The sequence below is a fragment of the Crotalus tigris genome, unplaced genomic scaffold (assembly GCF_016545835.1).
Source record: "Crotalus tigris isolate CLP2741 ecotype Arizona unplaced genomic scaffold, ASM1654583v1 scf7180000018058.1502924, whole genome shotgun sequence".
NCBI classification, from domain to species: Eukaryota; Metazoa; Chordata; class Lepidosauria; order Squamata; family Viperidae; genus Crotalus; species Crotalus tigris.
This window is the reverse complement of record NW_024096801.1, coordinates 110,159-137,042: the sequence shown is the minus strand read 5'-3', so window position 1 is coordinate 137,042 and position 26,884 is coordinate 110,159. Positions and strand designations below refer to the sequence as shown.

The 26,884-nt window shown below is 38.2% G+C and overlaps 1 protein-coding gene across 3 annotated transcripts; it reads left to right on the top strand.

Annotated features, from left to right (window-relative positions):
• The first annotated feature begins 1,466 nt into the window (after nucleotides 1-1,466).
• Nucleotides 1,467-26,884, top strand: LOC120309749 (serine/threonine-protein kinase SBK2-like). Of its 3 annotated transcripts, XR_005557171.1 has the most exons (5): nucleotides 9,911-9,937; nucleotides 10,625-10,799; nucleotides 21,955-22,157; nucleotides 23,461-24,229; nucleotides 25,811-26,884. XR_005557171.1 is itself a non-coding variant. In XM_039347275.1 (4 exons), exons 2-4 carry the CDS (start codon nucleotides 10,634-10,636, stop codon nucleotides 24,019-24,021), a joined length of 930 nt encoding a protein of 309 aa, XP_039203209.1. In that variant the 5' UTR covers nucleotides 1,467-1,989; nucleotides 10,625-10,633; the 3' UTR covers nucleotides 24,022-26,884. The 3 variants fall into 3 exon arrangements, 2 of the variants coding, with proteins under 2 accessions (XP_039203209.1, XP_039203208.1); XM_039347275.1 differs by lacking the exon at nucleotides 9,911-9,937 and adding an exon at nucleotides 1,467-1,989 and having other exon boundaries at nucleotides 23,461-26,884; XM_039347274.1 differs by having other exon boundaries at nucleotides 23,461-26,884.

The following is a 26,884-nucleotide window of genomic DNA, read 5'->3' as shown; positions in this document are numbered from 1 at the left end:
TCCCTGAGGATGGGCTCCAGCAGAAGTCCGAAAGCTCAGAAGACTAAACCTCTGATCTCAGATTGGAATTTTAGTTACTTCCAGAAAGATGGCTGCTAGTATTCTCAACTAGAAAATACGGCAAGATTATTCTTTTGGTCCTGTCCTCCTTTATGAATTTCTTTCCTGATAAGGAAAAAAGATAGAAGGAACAAAAGAACAAAACTAAATGTGAAATGCTTCACCTAGAAGCCGCTCTTCTTTCATCTGACTCACACTCCATAGCTGTATATTTCAACAGCGTTTCTCATGCCCCTCAGGACATCTGGCAGTTAAATCAAGGCCTGGCAAAACATGATGTACAACCACAGAGTGCAACTTCCAACAGAAAAAGAGAAAATGGCCAGTGAAGAACTGAAATAGCCAACTGAGTGGTAGAAAAAGTAGGAAGTAAAGTCCTGAAATCCACTTCTATTCTAAAGAAGCAGAGCCTATCGTTAAAGTATATGAAAGTGACAAATAAATTCATGGACTTCCCCCCCAAAGCTTTATTATCTGTGGAATCCTTGGTGGTCTCTGAGCTTGTTTCCTTGCAGTTGTTTGATTCTCTGGTTAGGTAACATTATCTAACGAGACTAATGAAGTGTCTGCAAGAAAACAACCAAGTTCAGAGACCACCAAGGACTCCACAGTTCAATCCTGAGCTGCAGATATACACTTCTATTGGTAGAAAGGGGTGTGCATCTTTATGTCAGAATTTCTCAGCATCTTCATACATGCTGCATTAATCCAATTAGAGAACTACATTCTTTTGACAGTGGTTTGCTCTCCAAGTTTGTTTCAATTTGGTTTGTGAATGTTTCATTACCAGATTAGGTAACACCATCAGCAAGATTTTCTTGTCCTATTTTCCTTAGTTTATAAATGTCTTGTATGCCAGTGTGATCAGTTGGTTGTGTAATTGTTTGTTCATGCATTCTTTTTCTGGCTTTTAATTTTCAGGTTTCTCTGCCTCTTGTTATCCTTTTGTGATCCTGAATCTCTTGCCAGTTCTTTTTATCGACAAATTCCATTTTAACATATGGCTAATTCTTCAGTACAATTCTTCAAATTCATAAGTGCAATCATCTTTTCTAATTGCTTCCATTTTACTTTATTTATTTAATTTATATTTATTTAAATTTTTATATTTATTTATAAAATCTATTTTGTTCTGAATGATAAAAACTCTAAGTTATTTAGTTCAGATTATTTCCTCCAGAGAACTCCTGAATTAGCATTGTAGACATCTAGAAATGTTCTTACATGAGAAATGATCTGATGTTTGTAGATGTGATGCATGCCGTAACAACCTGATTTCCATGGGATTCACATTGATGAATGGCAGGTTGTTGGCAGCCATAAGGCCAGAACAAGCTGGGGCACAAAGAGCATGAACAATGTGAAAAAGAAACAGGCAAAGGGGGTTCAGAAAGGGGTACCCTCATGTTCTTTCCCCCAATACCCCCATGTAATGAAAAGACATGGACACAGGATGTCACTCTATCACAAGTACAAGATGAAGGATTATGGGGCATGGCCGAGGAGCATGGGAGAGAAGTGAAAGGCTATTGAAGTCCCAGAAAGAGGAGTCCAATATCTTGCTGAGGATTACTTATATTGGCAGATGTCATTGTTAGGGCTGAATGCAACAGAGTAGAGTGGGCTGTCTGGCATGCTCACTCTTTCATCTGTCTGGGAAAGATAGATGAGTTTTCCCTTGCACTTCAACCAATCCCCCTCTTCAAACTTCAGCTCTGTAGGGTGTGTGGCACAGGAGAAGAGGCGGAGCGTCACACTTATACCAGTAATGTCTAGCAGACACCCCAGCTGCACTTCACATAGCCTCATTAGACAGCAACAGAAGCGAGAGAGAGAGAGAGAGAGAGAGAGAGAGAGAGAGAGAGAGAGAGAGAGAGAGAGAGAGAGAGACTGGACACCCCAGAGGTTCTTCAGCACAAAAGGAAGTGGGTAAGTTCTCGATGCCATTGTGGTTCCAGTTACTGTGGTGAGGACTCTACTACCTAGGCTGCAAAGATGGGGTCCTGACAGGACAATCTTCAAGGGGGATTATTCATATAACTGTTTTTGTGTGTAAATTTATGCACATATTATGATATTTTGCAAAAGAGTATGGAAGAATGAGCTAATGTCTCCAGGCAGGAATCAAAGTTAGCACATAGGGTTTGTCTTTTGATGTCTAATGAAATATCTATTATTGATCCTGATATTCGTCAGAAAGTGTTTGTTAAAAAATGGTTTTGGCTCTCGTCCAGGCACCCAGAATGTAAAAAATTACAGGCAGAAGAAAAAATGGGCAGAAATGGGCAGGTGTGCATGAATGGCTTAATGCTGAATTCCAATAAATCAATCATTTATTGGTTACTGCTCTGAGTTATATTTTTTGTGGTGCCACATGTAAAGCACTGAGATGTCATTTTGTTTCTTTGTTGCAACCTGCAGCACACCTGGACAATAAATGGCAGAATTAACAGTAAATAGCAATGGTATAAGATCACATATACTGTATAACATGGGGAAGATTGGAAAAATAAATACAGAAAAGCAATGGTTTCTTTCAATGTCTACTTTTATATAGAGATGGCTTACAAAAACTGGGACTTTGGGCAAAATGCATGAATATGGGAAGGATTTTTTCATACATTCAGTGCTCTCAATGAATGTTGCCTTATGTCTGTCTAACACAGTACCCAGTAATTGTAGAACATTAATGTAAATATAAAGAAGTTGCTTAATCATTATATTTTCCCATCATTAACCAAGTAAAAAATGGCATTCTCAGTGGCTGCTTCACACTTAAGGAACTCTCATATTTTTGGAAATGTTGTAATGCTAAAATTGAGGATTATCAAAAAGTTTCAATACTTTTGTACAAATAGGTTAATTTTTGCATCAAGCAACCAATTGGTTCCATATATATTATAGTAAATATATAGCTAGTAATCAGAATATAGAAATATATTAACCAAAAATTTAGTAGACAAATGGGCGTTTGATTTAAAAGAAAGGCAGCATTTGAATTAAAACAGGGTAGCAGATCTAATAAAGGCTTTTTTTAGAATACATATGCCTATTTTTCATTTTGTTTTATAATTTTATCACATTGCTCCATACACTTTTTTTTGACTGATGTGCAGCACATCATCAGACATTTGAACCATATGAATTAGTTTATGAATCAATTCAGAACAATATTCTTGTTGATATGGATGGCTAAATTTGAGAAATACAGTCTTGGGAAATAATGACTTGATACTGACAAAAAGCACCTGGCTAGATCATCATTGCTAATTCAGGAAAAGATGGTGTTGCTCAGAGCTATTGTGTGAATCGGGCCTTAAGGGCTGATGCATATGTCAGTTGGTTGGGTAAAATAAATCCCTGGGATCTTGTTAATTATAATTTAATCAGAATTGTTTATGAGGAAAGAGAATTGCAGATAATTAATGGTGACCCTGTATAACCCAGGGATATTCTTTCTCACAACATTCTTGTTAAAGAACCACTGTTCTTACTCTATGTCAATCACAATGCCTTTATCTCCTCCATTTTTGTTCACAGCTCCTTACAGATCTTGGGTCAAGACATACTTGAAGAAGTCAAGCATTTGACCTTTTCAAATACTAGTTTTCTGAAATGACTGTAGAAATCCAATTTTATTCAGTATTTAAGTACTAAGAATGAGTACTTTAGGCTGAATTTTACCGTTAGTTAAACAAATTCTCTCATACCAACCACAGAATTAAAAAAGAAAAAATTGTAAGGACTGGGTGAGGAAAATTTGTTTTAGACGCGGACCAACTTATATGTCATATAACATGTCATGTCACCTGCGGTTAATGGGAAACAATTACTTTGTTATTACTAAAACGCACAGGAAACATTTCAGTAGTGCATGAGAGGGGATATATGGTGTTTTATTTTATTCTGGCTCCAGAAATTCCCCTTTTTTAAAACAATAATAATTCCCAGATATTTTTTCAAAAATGCATTGATTATTCATGTTTATTTTCATGGCCCAGAAATAAGCTGAGGTGGTTTTGGTTCACTTAAAAAAAAGAAAAGAAAAAAAAAATAAGTGAAAAAGGTGAAGATAGCAGAAGCAATTACAAATAGTACGGACTGGAATCTGACTTCAAGGATTTTCAAATGCTGAAGGGTAAAAGTGTAACATGGAAATCTTTCTTATTTATCCTAGTGTTCAGTGTTAATTTGGCAACCTTTAGCCCAAAGATGTATGTTTTTTTAAGCCTTCTAGGCAAAACAAAACAAAATAAATAAAATAAAAATCTACTGGAAAAATAGGATAATAGGATTTTTTTTCTTTTGTAACTTCAAAGGTATTATTTTCCTTCTCTTGGGCTTGAGATAGAATAGGTGCAAAGATTCTGAAGTCCTAGAGCAACAGTGCATAATGTAGGTGGGCTCAGAAGAAAAAAGAAAAAAAGAAAAAAAAAAGAAAAAGGTGAATTCAAAATGCAATTTAATTTATACTAAGATATAAATGTATTTATTAAATAGCTAATTACTAAATTTGAATCATTTTAAATCCAATCACATTTAATAATTTAGAAATATTTAATAATGTCCTCCTCCTGTCACAAAAATGGCAATGCATTGCAACTGAAGCTATAACAGCTCCACATAAGTCTAAAACCAAGCCTGGCCTTTTTGAAATACCGTTTAAAAAAGGAATGTATATTTGCCCCCTTCTTACTGATTTTTTCCCTGTTGCTTAAAAAAGAGGAAATTAAGAATTTTGCAAGTTTGTCAATTCTATGCAGCTATACATGTATTGCCACATACTGTACATGTTTTTGCAATGAAGGAACCGATACAAATTGAAGCAAAGTTGGGAAATAAAATTGCCATGTAAGATGTGCCACTTTTGTCCATTCAAAAGGGAAGAGTGGATTTGTAAGCTGAATTTGTCTTGTTTGAATATTGCACAAAAACCATTTTTATCTCAAGTTCATGTATGTGAAATGCACATTTCTTTTGCATATATGTGAGATCACAGATTGTTCACCATAGAGCTCAGTGTCTTAAATCCAAAATTAGAAATTTACAAAAAAAATATATGGTTGGGCTAGAAAATAGATGTACAAAATAGATAGCTTTATTCTGAGAAGGGATCAGCAAAGTTCACATCTAGCTTTCTTTTAGAAGTTCAGAATAAAGGGATTACTCTCAAATATGTTATTCAAGAAGGCTTTCAGCAAAAAGTCCATTAAGGGTTACCAGAGATATAAACATATTTATTTTAGTCTTGATCAAATAAACTAATTTTGTTTTAATTTGTTCATTTTCACAAAATTCTTCAATGCTTTAACAAGCCTCTTTTATAAATCTAATATAAACAAATTATCCAGGTCACTCTCTTTGTTTGTTTTTTGTATATCCCTTTCAAACATTACAACATCCATTGATTTCAGTGTCTAGTGTAACATTTTTTCCAAATCATTATTTTAGTCTGTCATTTTAAAATCCCCTTTCAGATCATTCTCAATTTAATCAGCTAAAATTGTTCCTCTTCCATAACATTGTTTAAATGCAGTCTATCTGTACAGCAATCACTAAGAGTTAAGAGTTAACAAAAGTTAAGTTCTGCCTTCATCATTCAACAGTATCCTTCAATATGTCCAATGTTAAAGTATTTTGCTTCATTCTCTATCTGTAAATTAAATGTAAGTGTTCTTCTCTTTTAATTTTACTCTTTAGTTCTTTCTAGCTTATCTTAGTGGCCGATTGTCTTATTATGTACCTATATTTAAAACATTAAGGAAAAGGCATTTTCCTATGGAAAGCATTCTTATTTTTAATTCCAAAATCTTATTTCAAATTTATCTGGATTTGTAATTTTCTAAAATCAAATTTTTTATCACCCTACTGCTTTTACATCACTCAGCCAGTGATGTAAAAACTGTTAATCCAAAGGTCTTAATAGCTGAAAAGCAGATAACAAGCAATTTCTAAAAGTGATGAAAATGAACTCTGAGAACCCAGGATCTGCTTAAAGGTGTCAAACACGGTTGAGCAAGATAGTTGTTCCCTCATCTCCCAGGGTTTTGAATCTTGCAGACCAAGATCTTACAATCTCCTTGGGAGGAACAACTGCCCGGGGGCACTTGTGAAAGATCTCAAGTCTATTCTTTGTCTGGAGAAAAATTACAATGAACCACAATAATCACCATTTCTTCATTAGACTGAGAGTTGGGTCAATTTTTTGTGGCGCTATCTTCAAATTGCCATTATTTCTGGAAATTGGAGGTACCACCATTTCCCAGTATTTAATGGGGCAAGACACTTCATTTGTCTAACACTTAAAGTAAGATGCAATATTCATAACTATCTATACAATTGCTGTAAGTTTTGACATTTATATTATGACATTTATTTGTGATATTTACTAGGCGGAACAAACAAATAAGGACTGTGTCATAAGAATAGCAAGAACATATAACAAGAACAATAACATATATCTTGATGGAGAATTATTTCTGCAACATTGTCCCTATGAAAAGAAATTCTGAAAAGTATTCATGGATAGTAGAGATTAACTAGGAGCCTCTGTACAAAATACTTTCTCCTTAGGTAAAAAAAGTTTAAATATGATTCTCTAAAGTGTTTTAGGATTGTATCACTTGGATTGAGCCCCAAATTCCCATAACCCTTAGAGCATGTAGGACAGAACACTTGGCATGAAATCAGAAGCCAGGCAAATTGGCATTAAGTGACTGTGTCCATTTTCAGTGGGTCACTAGAAATACAATAAAGAACATGACATCGGGCCAGTTTGCAATGATTTTGCTACCCCAAAATGGAAGAGAAGCAAGAGAATGCCTAAAAAAAGGCCAGCCCTGAAATATTTTCCACTCTTCATTCCAAGATTTCACAGTTCTGTAACTAGGACAAAATTCTGCAAATGGCATTACTTAGGGAAAATGATATACTTAAAGAACCTGCTAAATTCTGCCTTGCTAAATTTGGAATGAGATTTGCATGTGGAAATGGGGGAGAGGGGAGGGAGAGACCACCCATGAGACATGGTGTCTAAAAACACGAAGGAAGGATTGTAGTTTTGGTTCATGTATAGATGCATGAATCAGCTACCTGCATATCAAGCTTCCCAGGATTGGCACATAAGAGATTGTGGGACAAAAACTTTCAAGGAAATCAAGGTCACCTCTAAACACACTGCCAATGCATTTCCATTATTATTGCTATTGCATTGCTTTGGACACTAGGAAAACAACTGAAAAGCTTCACAGTAAAGGCTCACTAACTGAGTACAGTAGACTGGCTAACTTAATTAAATTCCTGTATTGATTCACCAAGACCTATATATTGATTAACTTCATAGTGAAAAATAATGATTCACCTCTTAGATAGGAAAGTCGCATTCATATGGAAAAAATGGCAATGCCTTTTCCCTTTCCAAACTTAAAACTGAAGTTTACCAAGTTTTACAAAGATTACATCTTTCAATATAAAAGGAAGAGATCAAGTTAAGGAAAACTGTGTATGTTTGTCAATTGCAAGGGTTTTTTCCCCCTGAAAGTGTTGTTGGTCAATCTGTAGCAAATAGCCTGCACATATACAAGGAGAATGCAGGAAAGGTGCTCTCCTCTTTTGGTCATGAGTCAGGTTTCCCAGAGGCCTCTGTAGCTGTAGTATGACCCTATTTATTGCCTGTTTTGAAGTAAGACTACATAGAAAGCATATACAACTTGCTGGAAAATTGGAAGAGTGCATCAACTTTCTTTTCCTCTTGTATTGCCAAAGAAATCTAAGATTAATGAAAACAACAATATCCATGTTAAGTCTCATAGACCTAGACAGATTTCATTCTTGGGGTACTGAGTGCAGAATAAATAAATCTTACTTTTCTTTTCTAATCTATAAAGCTGTAAGATAATAAAAGCCCAGTCCAGCACAATTCCAACAAAGAGGAAAAATAAAAGCTCTCAAAAGAAACCAGCATGGCTGATCAATTGAAAGATAAAAAGGACAAGTATAGAAAGTGGAAAGAGGGGCACATAACTTAAGTCAGAATATCAGCAAATAGCTTGCAATGATGAAGTGAAGAAAGCTAAGGCTCAAAATGAACTAAGGCTTGTGACCAAAGTCAAAAATAACAAAAAAAGCTTATTTCAACATGTAAAAAACAAGAAAAAAGTGAAGGAAGTGATTGGTCCATTAGTGGGTGAAAGTGGCAAGAAGATGACAAGCAACAGGGAGAAAGCAGAACTATTTAACTCGTTTTTTGCATCTGTCTTTACACAAAGGAGAAAAAGCAGACCAACCTACCAAAAATAGTGCCATAAAAAACAGAATAGAAATGCAAGTTAAGATAGACAAGAAAATGGTAAGTGAGTACCTGTCCAGCCTAGACGAGTTCAAATCATCAGGATGAGATGGATTACACCCCAGGGTTCTCAAGGAACTGGCAGATGTGATCTCAGAAATATTGAACTATATTTTTCAAAGATCCTGGAGCACTGGGGAACTACCGGAGGACTGGAAAAGAGCTGATATAGTTCCCATCTTCAAAAAAGGGAAAAAAATGGACCCAGGAAATTACAGATCTATCAGCCTGACCTCAATACCTGGGAAAATTCTGGAAAAGATAATCAAACAACGAATCAGCGAACACCTAGAGGCAAACAAAGTCATTACTAAAAGCCAACATGGGTTTGTCAAAAACAGATCATGCCAGACAAACCTTATTGCATTCTTTGACCAAGTGACAAAATTAGTGGACCAGAGGAAAGCTGTGGATATAATTTACTTGGACTTCAGTAAGGCATTTGACAAAGTAGATCACAACCTACTACTAGATAAGATAGAAAAATGCAGGTTAGACAGCATCACCACCAGATGGATCCGTAGCTGGCTGACCGGCCGTACTCAGTATGTAGTCCTCAATGGAACCGCATCTACATGGAGGGAAGTGTGTAGTGGGGTGCCCCAGGGCTCTGTTCTGGGCCCAGTGCTCTTCAACATCTTTGTCAACGATTTGGACGAGGGGATAGATGGGGAACTCATCAAATTTGCAGACAACACCAAGGAATAGCCAACACTCCAGAAGACAGGCTTAGGATACAGGAGGATTTGGATAGACTTGAACACTGAGCACTATCTAACGCTATCTAAAATGAAATTCAATGGTGAAAAAAGTAAGGTTCTACATTTAGGCAAGAAAAACCAAATGTACAAGTATAATATAGAGGGTATCTTGCTCAATAGTAGTAACTGTGAGAGGGATGTCGGAGTCCTAGTGGACAATCACTTAAATATGAGGCAGTAGTGTGCTGCAGCTGCCAAAAAGGCCAACATAGTGCTGGGCTGCATTAACAAAGGGATAGAATCAAGATCACATGAAGTATTAATATCACTTTACAATGCCTTGGTAAGGCCACACTTGGAATACTGCATCCAGTTTTGCTCACCACAATGTAAAAAAGATGCTGAGACTCTAGAAAGAGTACAGAGAAGAGCAACAAAGATGACTAGAGGACTGGAGGCTAAAGTATATAAGGAAAGGCTGCTGGAATTGGGTATGTCTAGTTTAATGAAGAGAAGGACGAGGGGGGACATGATAGCAGAGTTCCAATATCTCAGAGGCTGCCACAAAGAAGAGGGAGTCAAGCTATTTTCCAAGGCGCCTGAAAGCAGGACAAGAAGCAACGGATGGAAACTAATCAAGGAGAGAAGCAACCTAGAACTGAGGAGAAACTTCCTGACAGTTAGAACAATTAACCAGTGGAACAACATGCCTCGAGAAGTGGTGAATCCTCCAATACTGGAAGTTTTTAAGAAGAGACTGGACAGCCATTTGTCTGAAATGGTATAGGATTTCCTGCCTGAGCAGAGGTTGGACTAGATGACCTCCAAGGTACCTTCCAACTTTATTATTATTATTATTAAAACCAAAGAACAACAATAATAAATCTGTATGTTCAAAAAAAAAAAGGACTTGAAAGAAAAATTTTTGGGGCTTCAGGAAAAGAAACTCATGGGTGACAACTGACCATACTTCACTTGAGTTCTATTATGTGCCATTAATGTTCTTAATACACAGAACATGGAAGGGGAAACTGTTTATTTTGCTGTTTTGTAACTCTGCTTTCTGTAGGACTGAATGCAAGTAAAAGGTATAAAGAAAATTATAATTACAAGAAAAATTAAAATATTTATTTCATATTATGATGCAGATTGGAGCATGCAGAGTTCATGAATAAAAGCTACAAACTAAAACTGTTAAAAGTGATGGCAGATTTCAGTGTTGCAAAATACTGTTAATGTAGATTAACAATGAAGCACAATTAACTCATCTAGTCATGTTTCTTGTATGATTTACCTGAGAGGGTTGACATCAAATTTTTAAGTCAAATACAAATCTCTGACTGTCACTTTGTCTGGTGAATTAGGCTGGGTCTAATTCTTCTCTGACCATTAAGGCACTGGAGCCTCCTCTCTCTCTTGTCTGAGAGAGCAGCATCATGATTCCTTATTCTTTGAGGCCATTTTCTTATACTGTTGCAATAAGATATACTCACCAACTTCTTTGTATTTCTTTTAGGCTTTCACCATGAATCGTACCTTGGGGATGGAGGCACAGGCTCGTCTCACAGACATGTTGGAGATCACTGCCCAGAGCCTGGTGCACATGGAAGTATCAGAACATTACCAAGTCATCAAGGAGCTGGGCAAGGGGAAATATGGCCAGGTGGTCCTGGTAATGCACAGGCAAAGAGGTAAAGATTGTCTTGTATAGTCAAACAATCCCACTCTCTTTCCAACTAAACCATTTTAAATGTATTTCTTTGTTTATTTCCAACCTTTATTATTTTTACAAATAACATATCCACAACCCATCTTTCTCCTCTTATTTCCCCCACAACAAGGGCTGAGAAAGAGGGACTGGCCCAAAGTCACCCAGAAGGCTCTCATGGCTAAAGTGGGAGTAGAACTCACAGTCTCCCACTTTCTGAGGAGGTTTTTTGAATGCAGGACTAGTAGGAGTCAGGACATGAAGATGAATGGAGAAATCAAAAAATAAAATATAATTAAATATATCTAGTACAATTATATTTACATTTTCTTAAAATGTCTTCCTTCTACCACTTGAAAAATTGAAATTTGATTGAGGTGAACAATAAGGGCTATATTCAAAGCTATGGAGAGTGTATGAAATGCTGGAGTTTCAGGTTAGGCTGTCCTGCTTTATACTGATTTGACATACTGATTAATAGTATTTTGATCCCAGCTGAATAACAGTCAGATATTCAGTTTCAATGGAAAATAGTTTCCATTATAGTTGCTTTTGAAAAAACAGATTGATTCATATCACCTAGAGCTAAGGAGAAATTTCCTGACAGAACAATTAATCAGTGGAACAACCTGCCTCCAGAAGATGCAAATGCTCCAACACTGGAAGTTTTTAAGAAGAGACTGGACAGCCATTTGTCTGAAATGGTATAGGGTTTCTGGCCTGAGCAGGCGGTTGAACTAGATAACCTCTAAGGTCCCTTCCTCCTCCTCCTCCTCCTCCTCCTCCTCCTCCTCCTCCTCCTCCTCCTCCTCCTCCTCCTCCTCCTCCTCCTCCTCCTATTGATCATCACACAGTCAGCCAGATGTTCAGACTTGATTTGGCATTTTTGTCTACCTACCAAGTCCTTATCAAGGACCTGGGATAGGCAGATGTGGATGTTTGATAGTATTACAGATATCGTCGCAGGATGGAAGCAGTTCCTAGTAAGGCCGCCTTTTGCAATTGACTAATGGCGAATTTGTCAATGCCAATGTTGTTCAAGTGGTGCTCCAGTTGTTTTGGGATTGCACCCGAGGTGCCTATTAGTATTGTACTACCCTTGCTTGCCTTTGCCACAGTCTTTCTATTTCTATTTGTAGGTCTTTGTATTTTGTTATCTTCTCCAGTTCTTTTTCCTCTATTCTGCTGTCTCCAGGCACTGCCACGTCCACTATCCAGATTTTTTTGTCTTTCTTATCGACAATTGTTAAGTCCGGGGTGTTATGTTGCAGGTGCTTGTCTGTTTGAATTCTGAAGTCCCAGAGCAGTTTAACTTTATCATTTTCTATGGCTTTCTCTATTTTATGATCAGACCAGTTATTGCTTACAGGCAAATGATATTTCTTGCAGATCTTCCAATGCACCATTGTTGCTACTTTGTCATGCCGCTGCTTGTAGTCAGTCTGTGCAATCTTCTTGCAACAGCTTACCAGGTGGTCCACTGTTTCTTCAGCTTCTTTGCATAGGTAGCACTTACAGTCTGTTGCTGTCTTCTCAATTTTGACTTTATATGCATTTGTCCTTAAGGCTTGGTCTTGTGCAGCCAGAATTAGTCCCTCGCTCTCTTTCTTCAATTTTCCTGCTCTTAGCCATTGCCAGGTCTTGTTAATATCTGCTTTCCCAGCTATTTTTTTAAATGTATTGGCCATGTAGTGCTTTGTCTTCCCATGCCTCTATTCTGTTCTTCATTTGGTCTTTCTTGTAGGCGAGTTTGGTCTCTCCAGTAATCAGTAAGCCTTCCTGATATACTAATTTCAGTGCATCTTCATCATTGTTCTTCAGATATTCTTCCAAAGCCATTTTTTTTCTTCAACCATCTGATGTACTTGTAGCATTCCACGTCCACCTATTTGCCTTGGTAGATAAAGTCTGTCAATGTCACTGCATGGATGAAGGGCATGATTCATTGTCATTATTTTTCTGGTTTTCCTATCCATTGCTTTAATTCTGCTTGAGTCCAGTCCACTATTCCAGCTGTGTATCTAATGGCTGGAATTGCCCAGGTGTTGATTGCCTTTATGGTATTTCCTCCATTGAATTTGGATTTTAAGATCTTCTTCACTCTCTTGATGTATTCACCTCTAATCTTTTTCTTGACTTCAGTGTGCTTGATGTTGTCAGCTTGAAGGATACCCAAGTATTTGTAGTACTCTTCCTCATCCAGACTCTTAATGTTATTTTCGTGGGGCATCTTGATTCCTTCAGTTTTCATTATTTTTCCTTGTTTGATAGTAATTGTGGCACATTTGTCCAAGCCAAACTCCATTACAATATCTTGGCTATATATACGGACAGTGTTGAGCAGCAATTCTATTTCAGATGATGTTTTTCCATCAGCTTCAGATCATCCATGTAAAGGAGATGGGATAGTCTGGTAGATGTTTTTGATGTTTGATAGCCATGTCCTGAGTTATTCAGTATTGTTGACAGAGGAAACAGTGCAATAACAAATAGTAATGGTGATAATGAATCTCCTTGAAATATTCCTCTCTTGATATTAACCTCTCCCAGTCTCTCACCATTGATCTGCAACTGTGTCCTCCATTGTGCCATCGATCTTTGCACAAATTTTCTGATGTTTCTACTGACTCCTGTTATTTCTAGGCACTTTATTATCCAATCATGTGGCAGAGAGTCAAATGCCTTTTTGTAGTCAATCCATGCCACATTTAGGTTGGTCTTCCTTCTCTTGCAGTTTTCCAAAATCATTTTGTCTATTAGGAGTTGATCTTTTGTTCCTCTGCTATTGGGGCGGTTTCCTTTTTGCTCAGGTGGAAAGAGATTGTTTTCAACTAGATGCTGTTGTACTGCGTTAGCTATCACACCAGTTAGTAATTTGAAAGTTGTTGGCAAGCAGGTAATTGACCTGTAGTTGCCTGGTGTTGCCCCTTTTGCTGGATTTTTCATTATTAGGTAGGTTTTCCCAGTTGTTAGCCACTTTTCAATTTCTCCTCCTTGTAGTATATTGTTGAACTGCTTGGCAATGAGTGGGTGTATAACAGTTAGATGTTTCAACCAAAACCCATGTAGTTCATCTTCACCTGGTGCTGACCAATTTTTGATTTTCCTTGCTCTTTTTTCTACAATTTTTTTTGTTATTACTAGTTCTTTCATTTCAATTTCTGTTTTATTTGCATCCACCTCTTTTAACCAAGCCGCATCCTTGTTGTATTTCTTTGGGTTATCCCATATCTCAAAGCCTTACCAGAAGTAATTCAGAATGTAGAAACAAACCAGGGGGACTTGGCAGTGAAGGAATCCAGCAGAGATATACAACTGTTCTCATTTGGAAACCAGGCACCTCTTCCTCAGGAAGAACAAAACTCTCTAACTAAAGAAATAAAAGAATTGAAACAAAGAATAACTGAGCATTTAGAACAGCACAAAAACAACAGAATAAGGCATCCTGCATTGAAGTTTGTTCCAAAGAAACAGCTAGCACAAGCAGTAAAAGATGCAAATACTGCAATATCAAGTATAAGCACCAATTCACTGCAAGAAACAAACCAACTAATGTACAGCACAGCGGCAGTTATAACTGAATACCTGGGATGCAAAATCAACAAAGAAGAAAAACAAACAAACAGTGCACCACAAATATATATATATATCCCACCACCTACCTGGAAAAAACCACCAGATCCAAAATAAAAGCCTCCCCCATTAGCGAAGAGATCCAGCAAAGAATCATTCCCAGAGAGAAATCATCCAGATGCCCCAAACTCTATGGTCTCCCCAAGATACACAAAGAAGGAACCCCACTCAGACCTATAGTCAGCTCCATAGCTCACCTCTACAAAACCTAGCCAAATTTCTCGCCAAAGAACTACAGCCCTATGCAGAATCCATCACCTCACACGTAAAAAACTCATTCCAGTTTATAAAGATCATAAAGAAACAAAACTTACAGCCCAGCGACCTACTAGTGAGCTTCGATGTCATATCCCTCTTCACCCAAGTGCCTATCAAAGAAGCCTTGACAGCTATTCAAAACAAATATAACCCCCCCAAACACATCTTAGATCTGACCAACCACTGCCTATCCAACACATACTTCATCTATAATGGACAAAAATACAAACAAACAGAAGGAGCACCCATGGGATCACCCCTCTCACCTGTCATTGCCAACCTCTACATGGAACACTTTGAAACCCAAGCTCTAGAAAAATCGGATCACAAACCCAAACTCTGGCTCAGATACGTAGACGACACCTTCATAATCTGGCCACATGGGAAAGAAAAACTGGACAACTTCCTCACACACCTCAACAGCCTACACCCCAAAATACAGTTCACCATGGAAACAGAAGCTAACAACCAACTTCCCTTCCTGGATGTCTTAGTCTACAAGAAATCCAATGGCTCCCTAGGACACACCATCTACCAGAAGAAAACACACACAAACCGCTATCTGCACGCTCTCTCACACCACCACCCAGCACAGATCAACTCTGTAGCCAAGACACTCATCTCCAGAACAAAACGCTTAGCTGACGAACAACACCTAAAACCCGAACTACACACTCTCACCAATGTACTAACATCCAATGGATTCCATAGAAATAAGATTACAAACCTAATCCAAAAAGAAACCCCCACTAAAATCCAAGACAAAGAACAAGAAAACGGCAAAGCCCTCCTCCCATACATAAAAGGCACCACAGACAGAATCAGTAAGATCCTCCATAAACACAACATCAAAACAGCATTCTGCACAAACAGAAAAATATCCACCATCCTTAGAAACCCCAAAGATAAAATTGAATTAGAAAATCAAGGAGTATACGAAATCCCATGCACCACTTGTCCCACCACATACATCGGACAAACCAACAGAAGAATAAGTGCACGCATTGAAGAACATAAGAACTCAGTCAAAAAAGAGGAACCAACATCTTCCCTGGTCCAACACCTTAAAGCCACAGGACATGAAATTGACTTTAAAAATACCAGAACCATTGCCAAAAGTGAACATTTTAATAACAGAATAATCAGAGAAGCCATCGAGATAGAAAAACGCCCACACAGCATGAACAAGCGAGATGATACCTCCCGCCTACCAGCCATTTGGAAACCCGCCCTTATTGACAAACGACTCCCTAACACAAAAAATGATACCAGACCCACACTCACAAAAACCACACAGGATGTCACCACCACACATCCATGCAAAAAGCAAACCCAAAGCCACACCGATGATGAGGCACGACCACAAACCAGAAGCCAGACCACAGCTGCATCATTAGCCACTTTAAACCCCTCCAATCCATACATGAAGCAAACTGACACCCTCCATGAAGATGAGGCACGACCACGAACGCGAAGCCAAAAAATAGCAAGGCAGCCCAAAATCTTAAACCCCCTGCAACTCAGACTAACCTGAGCACAACCAAACAGAACACTCCCCCAGCCAATCAGAGCACAGCCACAGCCCAACCCCCCAGCCAATCAGAGCACAGCCAAGCCCCTAACCAATCAGAACACACCTCCACCCAATCAGAACACAGCCAAGCTCCCACCCAATCAGTTCATACCCCCACTGGCAATTAAAAGGAAGAAACAGCTAAGACCACACATTGCTGCTCGAAGCACGAAGCTGAAAACACCAGCCTGAAGATGACAAATGGGACTTCATCGAAACGTCACCAAGACACTTCCAATTTTACATGGGAGAAAACCCGAACAACCAAAGACCTACATACAAACACCCACAAAAAGCTCAGAAAACACACACACACACACACACACATTTATATATATATTATTATTGTTATCGATCATCGCACAGTCAGCCAGATGTTCAGACTGGATTTGGCATTTTGTCTACCTATCGAGTCCTTACCCAGGACCTGGGATAGGCAGATGTGGATGTTTGATGGTATTACAGATATCGTCGCAGGATGGAAGCAGTTCCTAATAAGGCCGCCTTTTGCAATTGACTAATAGCGAATTTGTCAATGCCAATGGTGTTCAAGTGGTGCTCCAGTTGTTTTGGGATTGCACCCAAGGAGCCTATGACTATTGGTACTACCCTTGCTTGCTTTTGCCACAGTCTTTCTATTTCTATTTGTAGGTCTTTGTATTTTGTTATCTTCTCCAGTTCTTTCTCTTCTATTCTGCTATCTCCAGGCACTGCCACGTCCACTATCCAGACTTTTTTGTCTTTCTTATCGACAATTGTTAAGTCTGGGGTGTTATGTTGCAGGTGCTTGTCTGTTTGAATTCTGAAGTCCCAGAGCAGTTTAATTTTATCATTTTCTATGACTTTCTCTATTTTATGATCCCACCAGTTTTTGCTTACAGGCAAATGATATTTTTTGCAGATCTTCCAATGCACCATTGTTGCTACTTTGTCATGCCGCTGCTTGTAATCAGTCTGTGCAATCTTCTTGCAACAGCTTACCAAGTGGTCCACTGTTTCTTCAGCTTCTTTGCATAGGCGGCACTTACTGTCTGTTGCTGTCTTCTCAATTTTGACTTTGTATGCATTTGTCCTTAAGGCTTGGTCTTGTGCAGCCAGAATTAGTCCCTCGGTCTCTTTCTTCAATTTTCCTGCTCTTAGCCATTGCCAGGTTTTATTATTATCTGCTTTCCCAGCTATTTTTTTCATGTATTGGCCATGTAGTGCTTTGTCTTCCCATGCCTCTATTCTGTTCTTCATTTGGTCTTTCTTGTAGGCCAGTTTGGTCTCTCCAGTAGTTAGTAAGCCTTCCTGATATACTAATTTCAGTGCATCTTCATCATTGTTCTTCAGATATTCTTCCAAAGCCATTTTTTCTTCTTCAACCATCTGATGTACTTGTAGCATTCCACGCCCACCTATTTGCCTTGGTAGATAAAGTCTATCAATGTCACTGCGTGGATGAAGGGCATGATTCATTGTCATTATTTTTCTGGTCTGCCTATCCATTGCTTTTAGTTCTGCTTGAGTCCAGTCCACTATTCCAGCTGTGTACCTAATGACTGGGATTGCCCAGGTGTTGATTGCCTTTATGGTATTTCCTCCATTGAGTTTGGATTTTAAGATCTTCTTCACTCTCTTGATGTATTCACCTCTAATCTTTTTCTTGACTTCAGTGTGCTTGATGTTGTCAGCTTGAAGGATACCCAAGTATTTGTAGTACTCTTCCTCATCCAGACTCTTAATGTTATTTTCGTGGGGCATCTTGATTCCTTCAGTTTTCACTATTTTTCCTTGTTTGATAGTAAGTGTGGCACATTTGTCCAAGCCAAACTCCATTACAATATCTTGGCTATATATACGGACAGTGTTGAGCAGCGATTCTATTTCAGATGATGTTTTTCCATACAGCTTCAGATCATCCATGTAAAGGAGGTGGGATAGTCTGGCAGATGTTTTTGATGTTTGATAGCCATGTCCTGAGTTATTCAGTATTGTTGACAGAGGAAACAGTGCAATAACAAATAGTAATGGTGATAATGAATCTCCTTGAAATATTCCTCTCTTGATATTAACCTCTCCCAGCCTCTCACCATTGATCTGCAACTGTGTCTTCCATTGTGCCATCGATCTTTGCACAAATTTTCTGATGTTTCTACTGACTCCTGTTATTTCTAGGCACTTTATTATCCAATCATGTGGCAGAGAGTCAAATGCCTTTTTGTAGTCAATCCATGCCACATTCAGGTTGGTCTTCCTTCTCTTGCAGTTTTCCAAGATCATTTTGTCTATTAGGAGTTGATCTTTTGTTCCTCTGCTATTGGGGCGGTTTCCTTTCATCATCATCATCATCATCATCATCATCATCATCATCATCATCATCATTATTATTATTATTATTATTATGCTAGTGACCCTATATCAGTGTTTTCAAACTTGACAGCTTTCACATGTGTGACTTTCAATTCCCAGAATTCTTCAGAGTTCTGCATGTTTCTGCCTACAATCTGAACCCTTAGATGCACATATGTATGTATGCACTATATGTATGTTTTTCTCTCTCTGTGTGTTTGTGGGTCTACAGAAATACAGAGAAGACAATATGTAAAGACAAATTTTAAAAGTGATAATATGCACACATCTAATACATTAATGATTAAGTTATAATACCAAAAGAAAAATAAGAAATAAAATATTTCAAAAATTAACAAGCTAAATTGATACAAACCATGATCACTTATACATTTAGTAACAATGTAGTAAATTTTGCATACAAATTGTCTATATTTTCTAAATATGAATCATACACTAAAGGAAAACATAGTTTTTGATTAGTAAAAATAATAATCTTTTTGAAAATTGATCAATAGCAGATTTCAAATTTTTGATGTTTGGATTAATGATACTTCTCCAATATCTTGTGCAATTCTGTTAATAGACGATATCCTACAATGGCTTGTGGTGTATACAAAATAATTTGTTATCAGAAGCCACCAGATCATTGTTACAAAGACAAAATCAACCACGATTTCCTGATAAATACCCAATAATTTTTGAGCTGTCACTTATTTGAGCCAAGTTTTTAAATTAAAATTAAATAATGATGCGATTGGTTGCTATGGTTAGAGTAAAAGTTATCCCCCCCCCATGTATAAATGTAAAGTGCATTCATTACTAAACCCAAGGAATGTTTCCCCCCCTGCTTCCAATATATATGGTGCTTAAAGTGCCCTTATAAGAAAATATTCATAGCAAGCTGAATTGACTCCAATAGGGAGAGGCTTAGTTGGGAACTCGTGGCTAAGTAAACCTAATTGTTTCTATTAACTGAGAGAGTACAGCTGCCATGCTGACCTAGTAGAAAATGACAGAGTCACTTTGGTCTAGTAACTGAGAGGGACCTTGGAGTCCTAATAGCCGATCACTTGAATATGAGCCAGCAGTGTGCTCATGGGTTATATAAACAGAGGCATAGAATCAAGATCATGTGAAGTATTAGTACCGCTTTATAAAACCCTAATGAAACCACACGTGGAATACTGCAGCCAATTTTGGTCACCATATCACAAAAAAGATGTTGAGAGTCTGGAAAAAATTGAGAGAAGAGCAGCTAAGATGATTCAAAGGCCTGGAGATGAAAACATATGACTGTAGGATTTGGTTCCTGGCTAATCTAAAGAAAAGAATAGTATCCCAGTATTTGAGGGGCTGCTACAAAGAAGAGGAGGTCAAATTATTCTCCAAAGGATCAGAGGGCAGGACAAGAAACAATGGTTGGAAACAACCTGGAATTAAGGAGAAACTTCCTAACAGTGAGGACAATTAACCAGTGGAACAGCTTGCCTTCAGAAATCAAGGGTGCTCCATCACTGGAGGTTTTAAAGAAGAGACTGGACAGTCACTTGTCTGAGATGGTATAGGTTCTCCTGCTTGAGCGGGGGGCTGGACTAGAAGACCTCCAAGGTCCCTTCTAGCTATATTCTATTCTAATGGTTAAGGCACCAGGTTAAAAAGTGTGAGTCCATGAATTCTAGTCCTGCCTTAGCCATGAAAGATAGCTGGGTAGTTTTGGGCCAGTTACTCTCTCTCAGCCCAACTCACCTGATAGGATTGTTGTGGTAGGGAAAATAGGAGGAGGTAGGGTGTTGAATATGTTTGCTGTCTAGAGCTAATTGTAAAAATAAATGTGGGATATAAATAAGTAAGTAAGTAAATAAGTAAGTAAGTCACCCATATGGGTTTATCTAAAATAGTTCAACATCACACTGTAGATAATGGGCACTAATATATAATACATAATATAAGCTCTGTTTTTATTGTTGCTCATGGCCACTCAGTAAAGTATCAAAGCTTTGCTGAGTATCTGGTATATAATATATGATTGCTTATAAGCATGCCAATAAAATTATGTTGTATCTTCAAATTATTTGTTTGCTTTAGACGAGTCAGATTTGGGCTACAACAGTACATCTGTACTTATATACATAATATCTATTCTGTGAACAGAGTTTTATTCTAGCCCTTGTCTCTCAACACAAGAGTTTCTCAAAAATGTGAAGGGGAATTCCTCTTGCCGAGTCTCATTCTACTGCAGATGTGGTTTAGTAGAAATTTAAATACTGACTTTACAGTATTTTTTTCCTGAACTGGAAAAGAATTTGATCCTAGAGTCTTTCAATTTGAATAAAAAAGAATTGAGAAGGAACAAAAAATTAAATCATTTATTCAAAAACAAACAAAATACTTAATATAGTGTATAAAATCATATTTGCAAGAATTTGTACAGGATGCTATATTTCAGGCTCTTCAGCTCTGAGGTACATTAGGCAAGAATTCAACTGTATACCTGTTTCCTGCTTGTCACACTGATTTGATCAACATATACATTTCAGGCATTATTTTTTTTTAAAAAAAATAGTCCTGGAGAGATTAACATTATATATATACATGAGGTGACACAACAATAAAAAATGGGCAACTCTATTGTGCATTTAAATATATATAAAAGTAAAAATTATGTTTAGCATATTGATGAAAAAATGAAGAAATAACAAAATTACAGAAAGAGGAAAGAAATTGTTAAGCAAAGGTTCTCATTACATGAGTATGAAAACAAATCTGTTTTTCTTATGTTATTTGTAGCACTTAGTGTTATTCCTAGCATTTAACTGCAATCATTTAATATATACTAACTTCTTTCAGCAGCCCCTACCCCCCCCCGCCCCCCACAAACCCCAATGGTGATGTGATCACATTTTGATAATAGGCTCGCCTTTATAGCTGTTTGCAGTGTCTTGTGATCACATGGCTCCAATTTGCAATGTGTTTTTATCAGTCTCTGGCATTTATCTCTGATTTCTGGCAAAAACACGCATTAGGAAAGTGAATTCATTTAACAATTATGTTTCCACTTAACAGTCATATCTTCAAACTGGTCATGTGATGGTTTGACTTATGACCATGACAACTTGTGACTATAATTGCAGGTTCAGTTATGGTTGTAAGTTGAGGATTATCTGTCATAATGACCCAAAGTTTTGGTGACTTTGCATAAGATATTTTGCATACAGAAAGCACTGCTGGATTCAATGCCTGAAATTACACAATGACCAAAAGGCAGAAAAAACGTCTGATTATTGGAAAATGAGGATCTTGATGTCTTATCCATATTTCTGCCTCTCCCAACTTCTCTCAGGGACACCTATGGCTCTCAAGCTACTACCTAAATCTAGCACCAAGCTCCAGAATTTCCTATATGAATACTGTGTGGCACTCTCACTTTCTGCACATCCTGCCATCATTGGTATGTTTGGCATTGCTATAGAGTCCAGCCAGCATTATGGTTTTCTCTATGAAGCAGCCTTTCATCGAGATCTTATTTCCATTATCAAGCCCAAGGTAAGCATATTTTTATATTTCAAGATTAAAAAAATAGTATTATTATTAGATTTTATACTTACTGTATATTTTAACATCTACAATTTGTTATTTTAGATTTTAATAATAATAATGACTTGAACATTGGGCACTATTTAACAAAATTAAATTCAACAGTGACAAAAAATACAGTTCTACATTTAGGCAAGAAAAACCAAATACACAGGTATAGTGTGGGTGATACCTAAATCAATAGTAGTAACTATGAAAGGAATCTTGGAGTCCTAGTGGACATCACTTCAATATGAGCCAGCAGTGCATTGTAGTTGCCTAAAAAGTCAATGCAGTCCTAGGCTGCATTAACAGAGCGGTAGAATCAAGATCCCCTGCCTGGTAGCAGCCACTGCCTCCTCCACTGATGGTAGGCTCCCTATATTGTCCCTGGGCTGACAGTTTTGGCCCCCTGGCCCTCCTTCACAGCTCAGTTATACTAGGGCTGATGGTGGCAGCGCTCTGAAGACTGTGCTGCCCTGACTCCAGCCACCAACTCTCCTGTGGCTATGTGGGCCTCCAGAGTTGCCGCCATTGAAACCATACAATACAGGCAGCGCGTTGCAGTGCTGCAGCACAAATGGCAGGTGGTGGAGGAGGCAGTGGCTGCCAGACAGATGACCTAAGGGCAGGGCAGGACGAAGCAAGGCTGGTGGGGAGCAAAGAAAGCCCCTCCAGTGGTGGATGTTGCTGATGCACAGCGGCAGTGAAGGCCTTTCGCCGTCACTCCATGGCTCTGAAACAGCGGAGGGGACCAGGTATGGTGATTGAGCCTTCCCTACCCATCCTCCATAGCATGGCAGCCTGGCTCGGGAGGGGAGTGAAAGGGAAGAGACGGGTAGGCAGCTGGGTCAATGAACAGGTAAGGAGAGGTCACCAAGTGGGGAGTGGTTTAGCTGTGGGGACCTCGCCTCAATTCATGGCAGTGACACCAGCTTACCACATAGCCTCCTGCCCCATTGCAACTGTGAGGAACCAGATGGTGACATGGAGTGGGTGGGTAGCCACAAAATAAGACATCCTCTGAAAATAAGCCCTAATGGGTTTACACACACCAAAAAACCCATTAGGGCTTATTTTCAGAGGATGTCTTTCATATATATATATATATATATATTTTTGGCAAAACACGGTAGAATAGAAATTTTCTGACAGTTACAACAATTAATTAGTGGAACAACCTGCCTCCAGAAATTGTGGATGCTCCAACACTGTTATAGACCATTGAGAAGAACTAATGGATTAAAAAAATGTTCTTCTGTTATCCATCTAGGCAGGCATTCCTGAGAAGGCAGCCAAGCTCTGTGCCAAGCAACTAGTGAGCGCATTGGACTTTATACACAGTCGGGGCCTGGTGTATCGAGATGTTAAACCAGAAAATATCCTGCTTTTTGACCGTCACTGCCACTGCATCAAACTGACAGATTTTGGATTGACCCGACCCCAAGGCACTCTGCTGCAGCTTGTGACTGGGGTCATCCCTTACACTGCACCTGAGCTGAGCCGTGGCACCATTGGCACCCCAGGCTTACCCATCGATGCCAGCCTTGATGCCTGGGCTCTCGGGGTGCTGATCTTCTGCCTGCTCACTGGCTACTTTCCTTGGGAAAAGACTCTGCCAGAGGATTCCTTTTTTGACGACTTTGTGATATGGCAAGAATCAGGTTCAGATGAAGATCTGCCATTTCACTGGCGTCCACTGTCTCAAGATTGCATTGCTATGTTACAAAATCTTTTAGCCCTGGAGCCTACTAATCGTGGCCCCATCCGCCAAGTACTCAGCTACCTGGATCGGCCATGGCGAGCAGACGTGGCTGCTAAAACTGGCATCTGAGCTGAAATTTATCTGAGTGAAATGGGGATGGAGGGAGGGAGGCAGAAGTCCCCCCCTCATTATTATGTATTTGCAAAAGAAAAGAAATGCTATACATTGGGTAATTTACAACAGTCCTCCACATATACCTGTTGAATGGTTTGATTTTATTGGGAAGAGTCTAAATCAATGCATGTGATCATGTTGAAGATGATTATAAAACATAAAGGTAAATATTTTTGCATTAGTAAGTTGGAATTTAAATTATGAAAATATATCATTTAGCAAAATGCTACTTCAGACCATGCTGGTGATCCTAATTATATATAAACCAGTTTGGTTCATATATGTGAATATATTCTAGTAAGCCAGAATGCAGTTTATCTGAGTTTCAGCTTAGGCTATCATTGTGCCATTGTGGTTTGTTAACCATTGTTTATAGTTTAGATAAGAAGCCATGCTTAAAAACCTATGGCTTAGCATGATATGTGAACTTAGTCAATTACTGGTTTTATACATTGTAGTCATACTTGTTTGGTTTTGGCTTAATTTGCTATGGATCCAATCACAGATTTTTTTTTAACGGCAGAGATGAACAACCTAAAAATCCAGGGCTACATATGGATTCACTTTTTTTGCATTAGAAAAGCTTCTTTAGCACAATTACCAAAATATGTATGTCTAAGTTTCAGGCCAGGAGTGAGAAAAAGTGCAGTAAACATATTTAATACTCTTTCCTTCTCCTATTTTCCCCAAAACAACAACCTTGTGAGATAAGTTGGACTGAGAGAGTGATTGTCTAAAGTCATGCAGCCAGCTTTCATGCCTAAGGTAGAACTACAACTCACAGTGTCCTGGTTTTAACTTTGTGCCATATTGCTAGATAAAGGTTTCTCTATCTTGGCAAATTTAAGATGGATGGATTTCAATTCCCGGAGTTCAGTTCAGTATTTTACAGTTGCCATGCTTGTAAACACACTAGTCGAAACTGGCTCTCTCTTTTTAAATATTTTTTTCCAAGTTGGTATTTTTAGAGTTATATGAACTGACTAGCTAACTAAAATAACGATTGTGATCTCATTCATTTTAGTTAATTGTCATGTTTCTTGGGATTCTTTGCCTATAAATGGGAATTATGGTTCAGATAAATCTTGCCACAATGATTTAACTGCAATGTGTTCAATATAGGTGACTTCAAAATTTAATCTTGAATAGACTTGTTTATATAAATCCAGTCAATTTGGGTTTACCAGCCATGTGGGCACAACACTGGAGAACCCATTTGTATAATTATTTGTGTGTTTGTTTGTGTGTGTGTGTGTGTGTGTGTATGCGCTTGCACATTGTTTTTCTCAAACAAACCATGCTTTTTTTCAGAAGAAGCACAAGATAGCTTTTCCTAGACTGGCATTTTCTAGGTTAGCTAATCCTGAGGCAAAATGGTTAAAATTATGATGCTATGGCCTATTATTTCTAGAGATCGAGAATGGTTGAATTACAGATAAACCAGACGTGTTAATAAATGTTTTTAGTAATTTGATTTAAAAATGGAAATGTTAATTTTTTTGCAGTTCAGTTATACATATATCATGAGAGTGAGGGACAGAGATAAATTATCTTTCTATTTTAATTAGTGTCTTTGAACTCTAAGGCATTGTAAGATCTCATCTGTTCTCACTGGACAGTCACGGAGAAACCTCCCTTTCTATAGGCTCCTCCATTGTTCCTGTCATCTTTCCTATCTGCATTATGAAAGTATAATACCATTCATTCATTTGTGTTTATTAAACAAACATATTTTATATGGCAGCACACCTCACACAGATGATTCCGAGCAGCTTACAACGTAAAACCATAATATGAAAACCATCGCTGCGCTGCAGACGCAGGAAGACGTCTTTTGCGTCTGAATTCGTTCTGCTGGGAACCCTAGAAAGAGTCGAAAGTCACCCTGTAGGGGCAACGAGCAAGGAGTGGATGCATCTGATTGCAGGAGGGCGGTGGCCTTTCCGTTTGAGCCGGGGAAGCCCTCCAAACCGGCAGGGGAAAGACTGGCCATACCAATATGTCCCGTCACTAAGCTGCTGACAGCTGAAGTCAAAATCACCACCAAGCACCTTTAAAGCTATGAGGATGAAACTGGGTGAGATCTGATCCTCTCTTTAAGATTTTAAGTATTTTTTCTGGTAAAAGATGCCCAAAGTATTTTCCCCCCTGTGAGGAGAGAGGGAAGGGAATTTCTATCCCACCTTCTAAGAAAAGTAGAAACTAACTACCCAGAGGAAACAGAGCAACTATAAGAACAATTTTAATCTAATTGGATGCATATTCTTTTGAAACTTGGGGACTAAAAGTGTTCCTTCTTTCATGGGAGATGTTTGTTTTTTATCTAAAAAAAAGAAATAAGACTTGGAAAACTACCATAAAAATTTTGGACTTAAAAAGCTTAAATGGCGTCAGTGACATTTTGTGACAAAGTATGGTATTACTAGTTGTTATTGCCTAAAAGAGACTTGGCTTGAAGCCCAGACTCTAGAAAAAACTTCTCGGAGCTTGACAGTTACCATCTGTGAAAAACCCAGCTGCAAAGAAGGAACTTCTGGGTGGCATATCTGGCCTGTTTGAACTACGAATGTAAACTTTTACTGACTTTCAGAGCTATACTTGGGGAAATGCTTTCCTATTTCTTTACATGAGAAGTATATGTTATTATACGAGATGATAGAATACCTTGGATTATAAACTTTTACTTGACAAACCATTTCTATTATAAAGACCACCTATAACACCTGAAATAGATGTCCCATACCCAGCTGCAAAAGACAAAAAACTATTTTAACGTTTGATTCTAAAGTCTTCAACTTACTATACTATCAAGAGAATA

What these genes read in the sequence shown, in the direction of transcription:
- LOC120309749 (XM_039347274.1), top strand. An exon ending in GGTAATGCACAGGCAAAGAG is followed by an intron (nt 10,800 to 21,954) that starts GTAAAGATTGTC and finishes AACTTCTCTCAG; the next exon opens with GGACACCTATGGCTCTCAAG. An exon ending in TTTCCATTATCAAGCCCAAG is followed by an intron (nt 22,158 to 23,460) that starts GTAAGCATATTT and finishes TTATCCATCTAG; the next exon opens with GCAGGCATTCCTGAGAAGGC.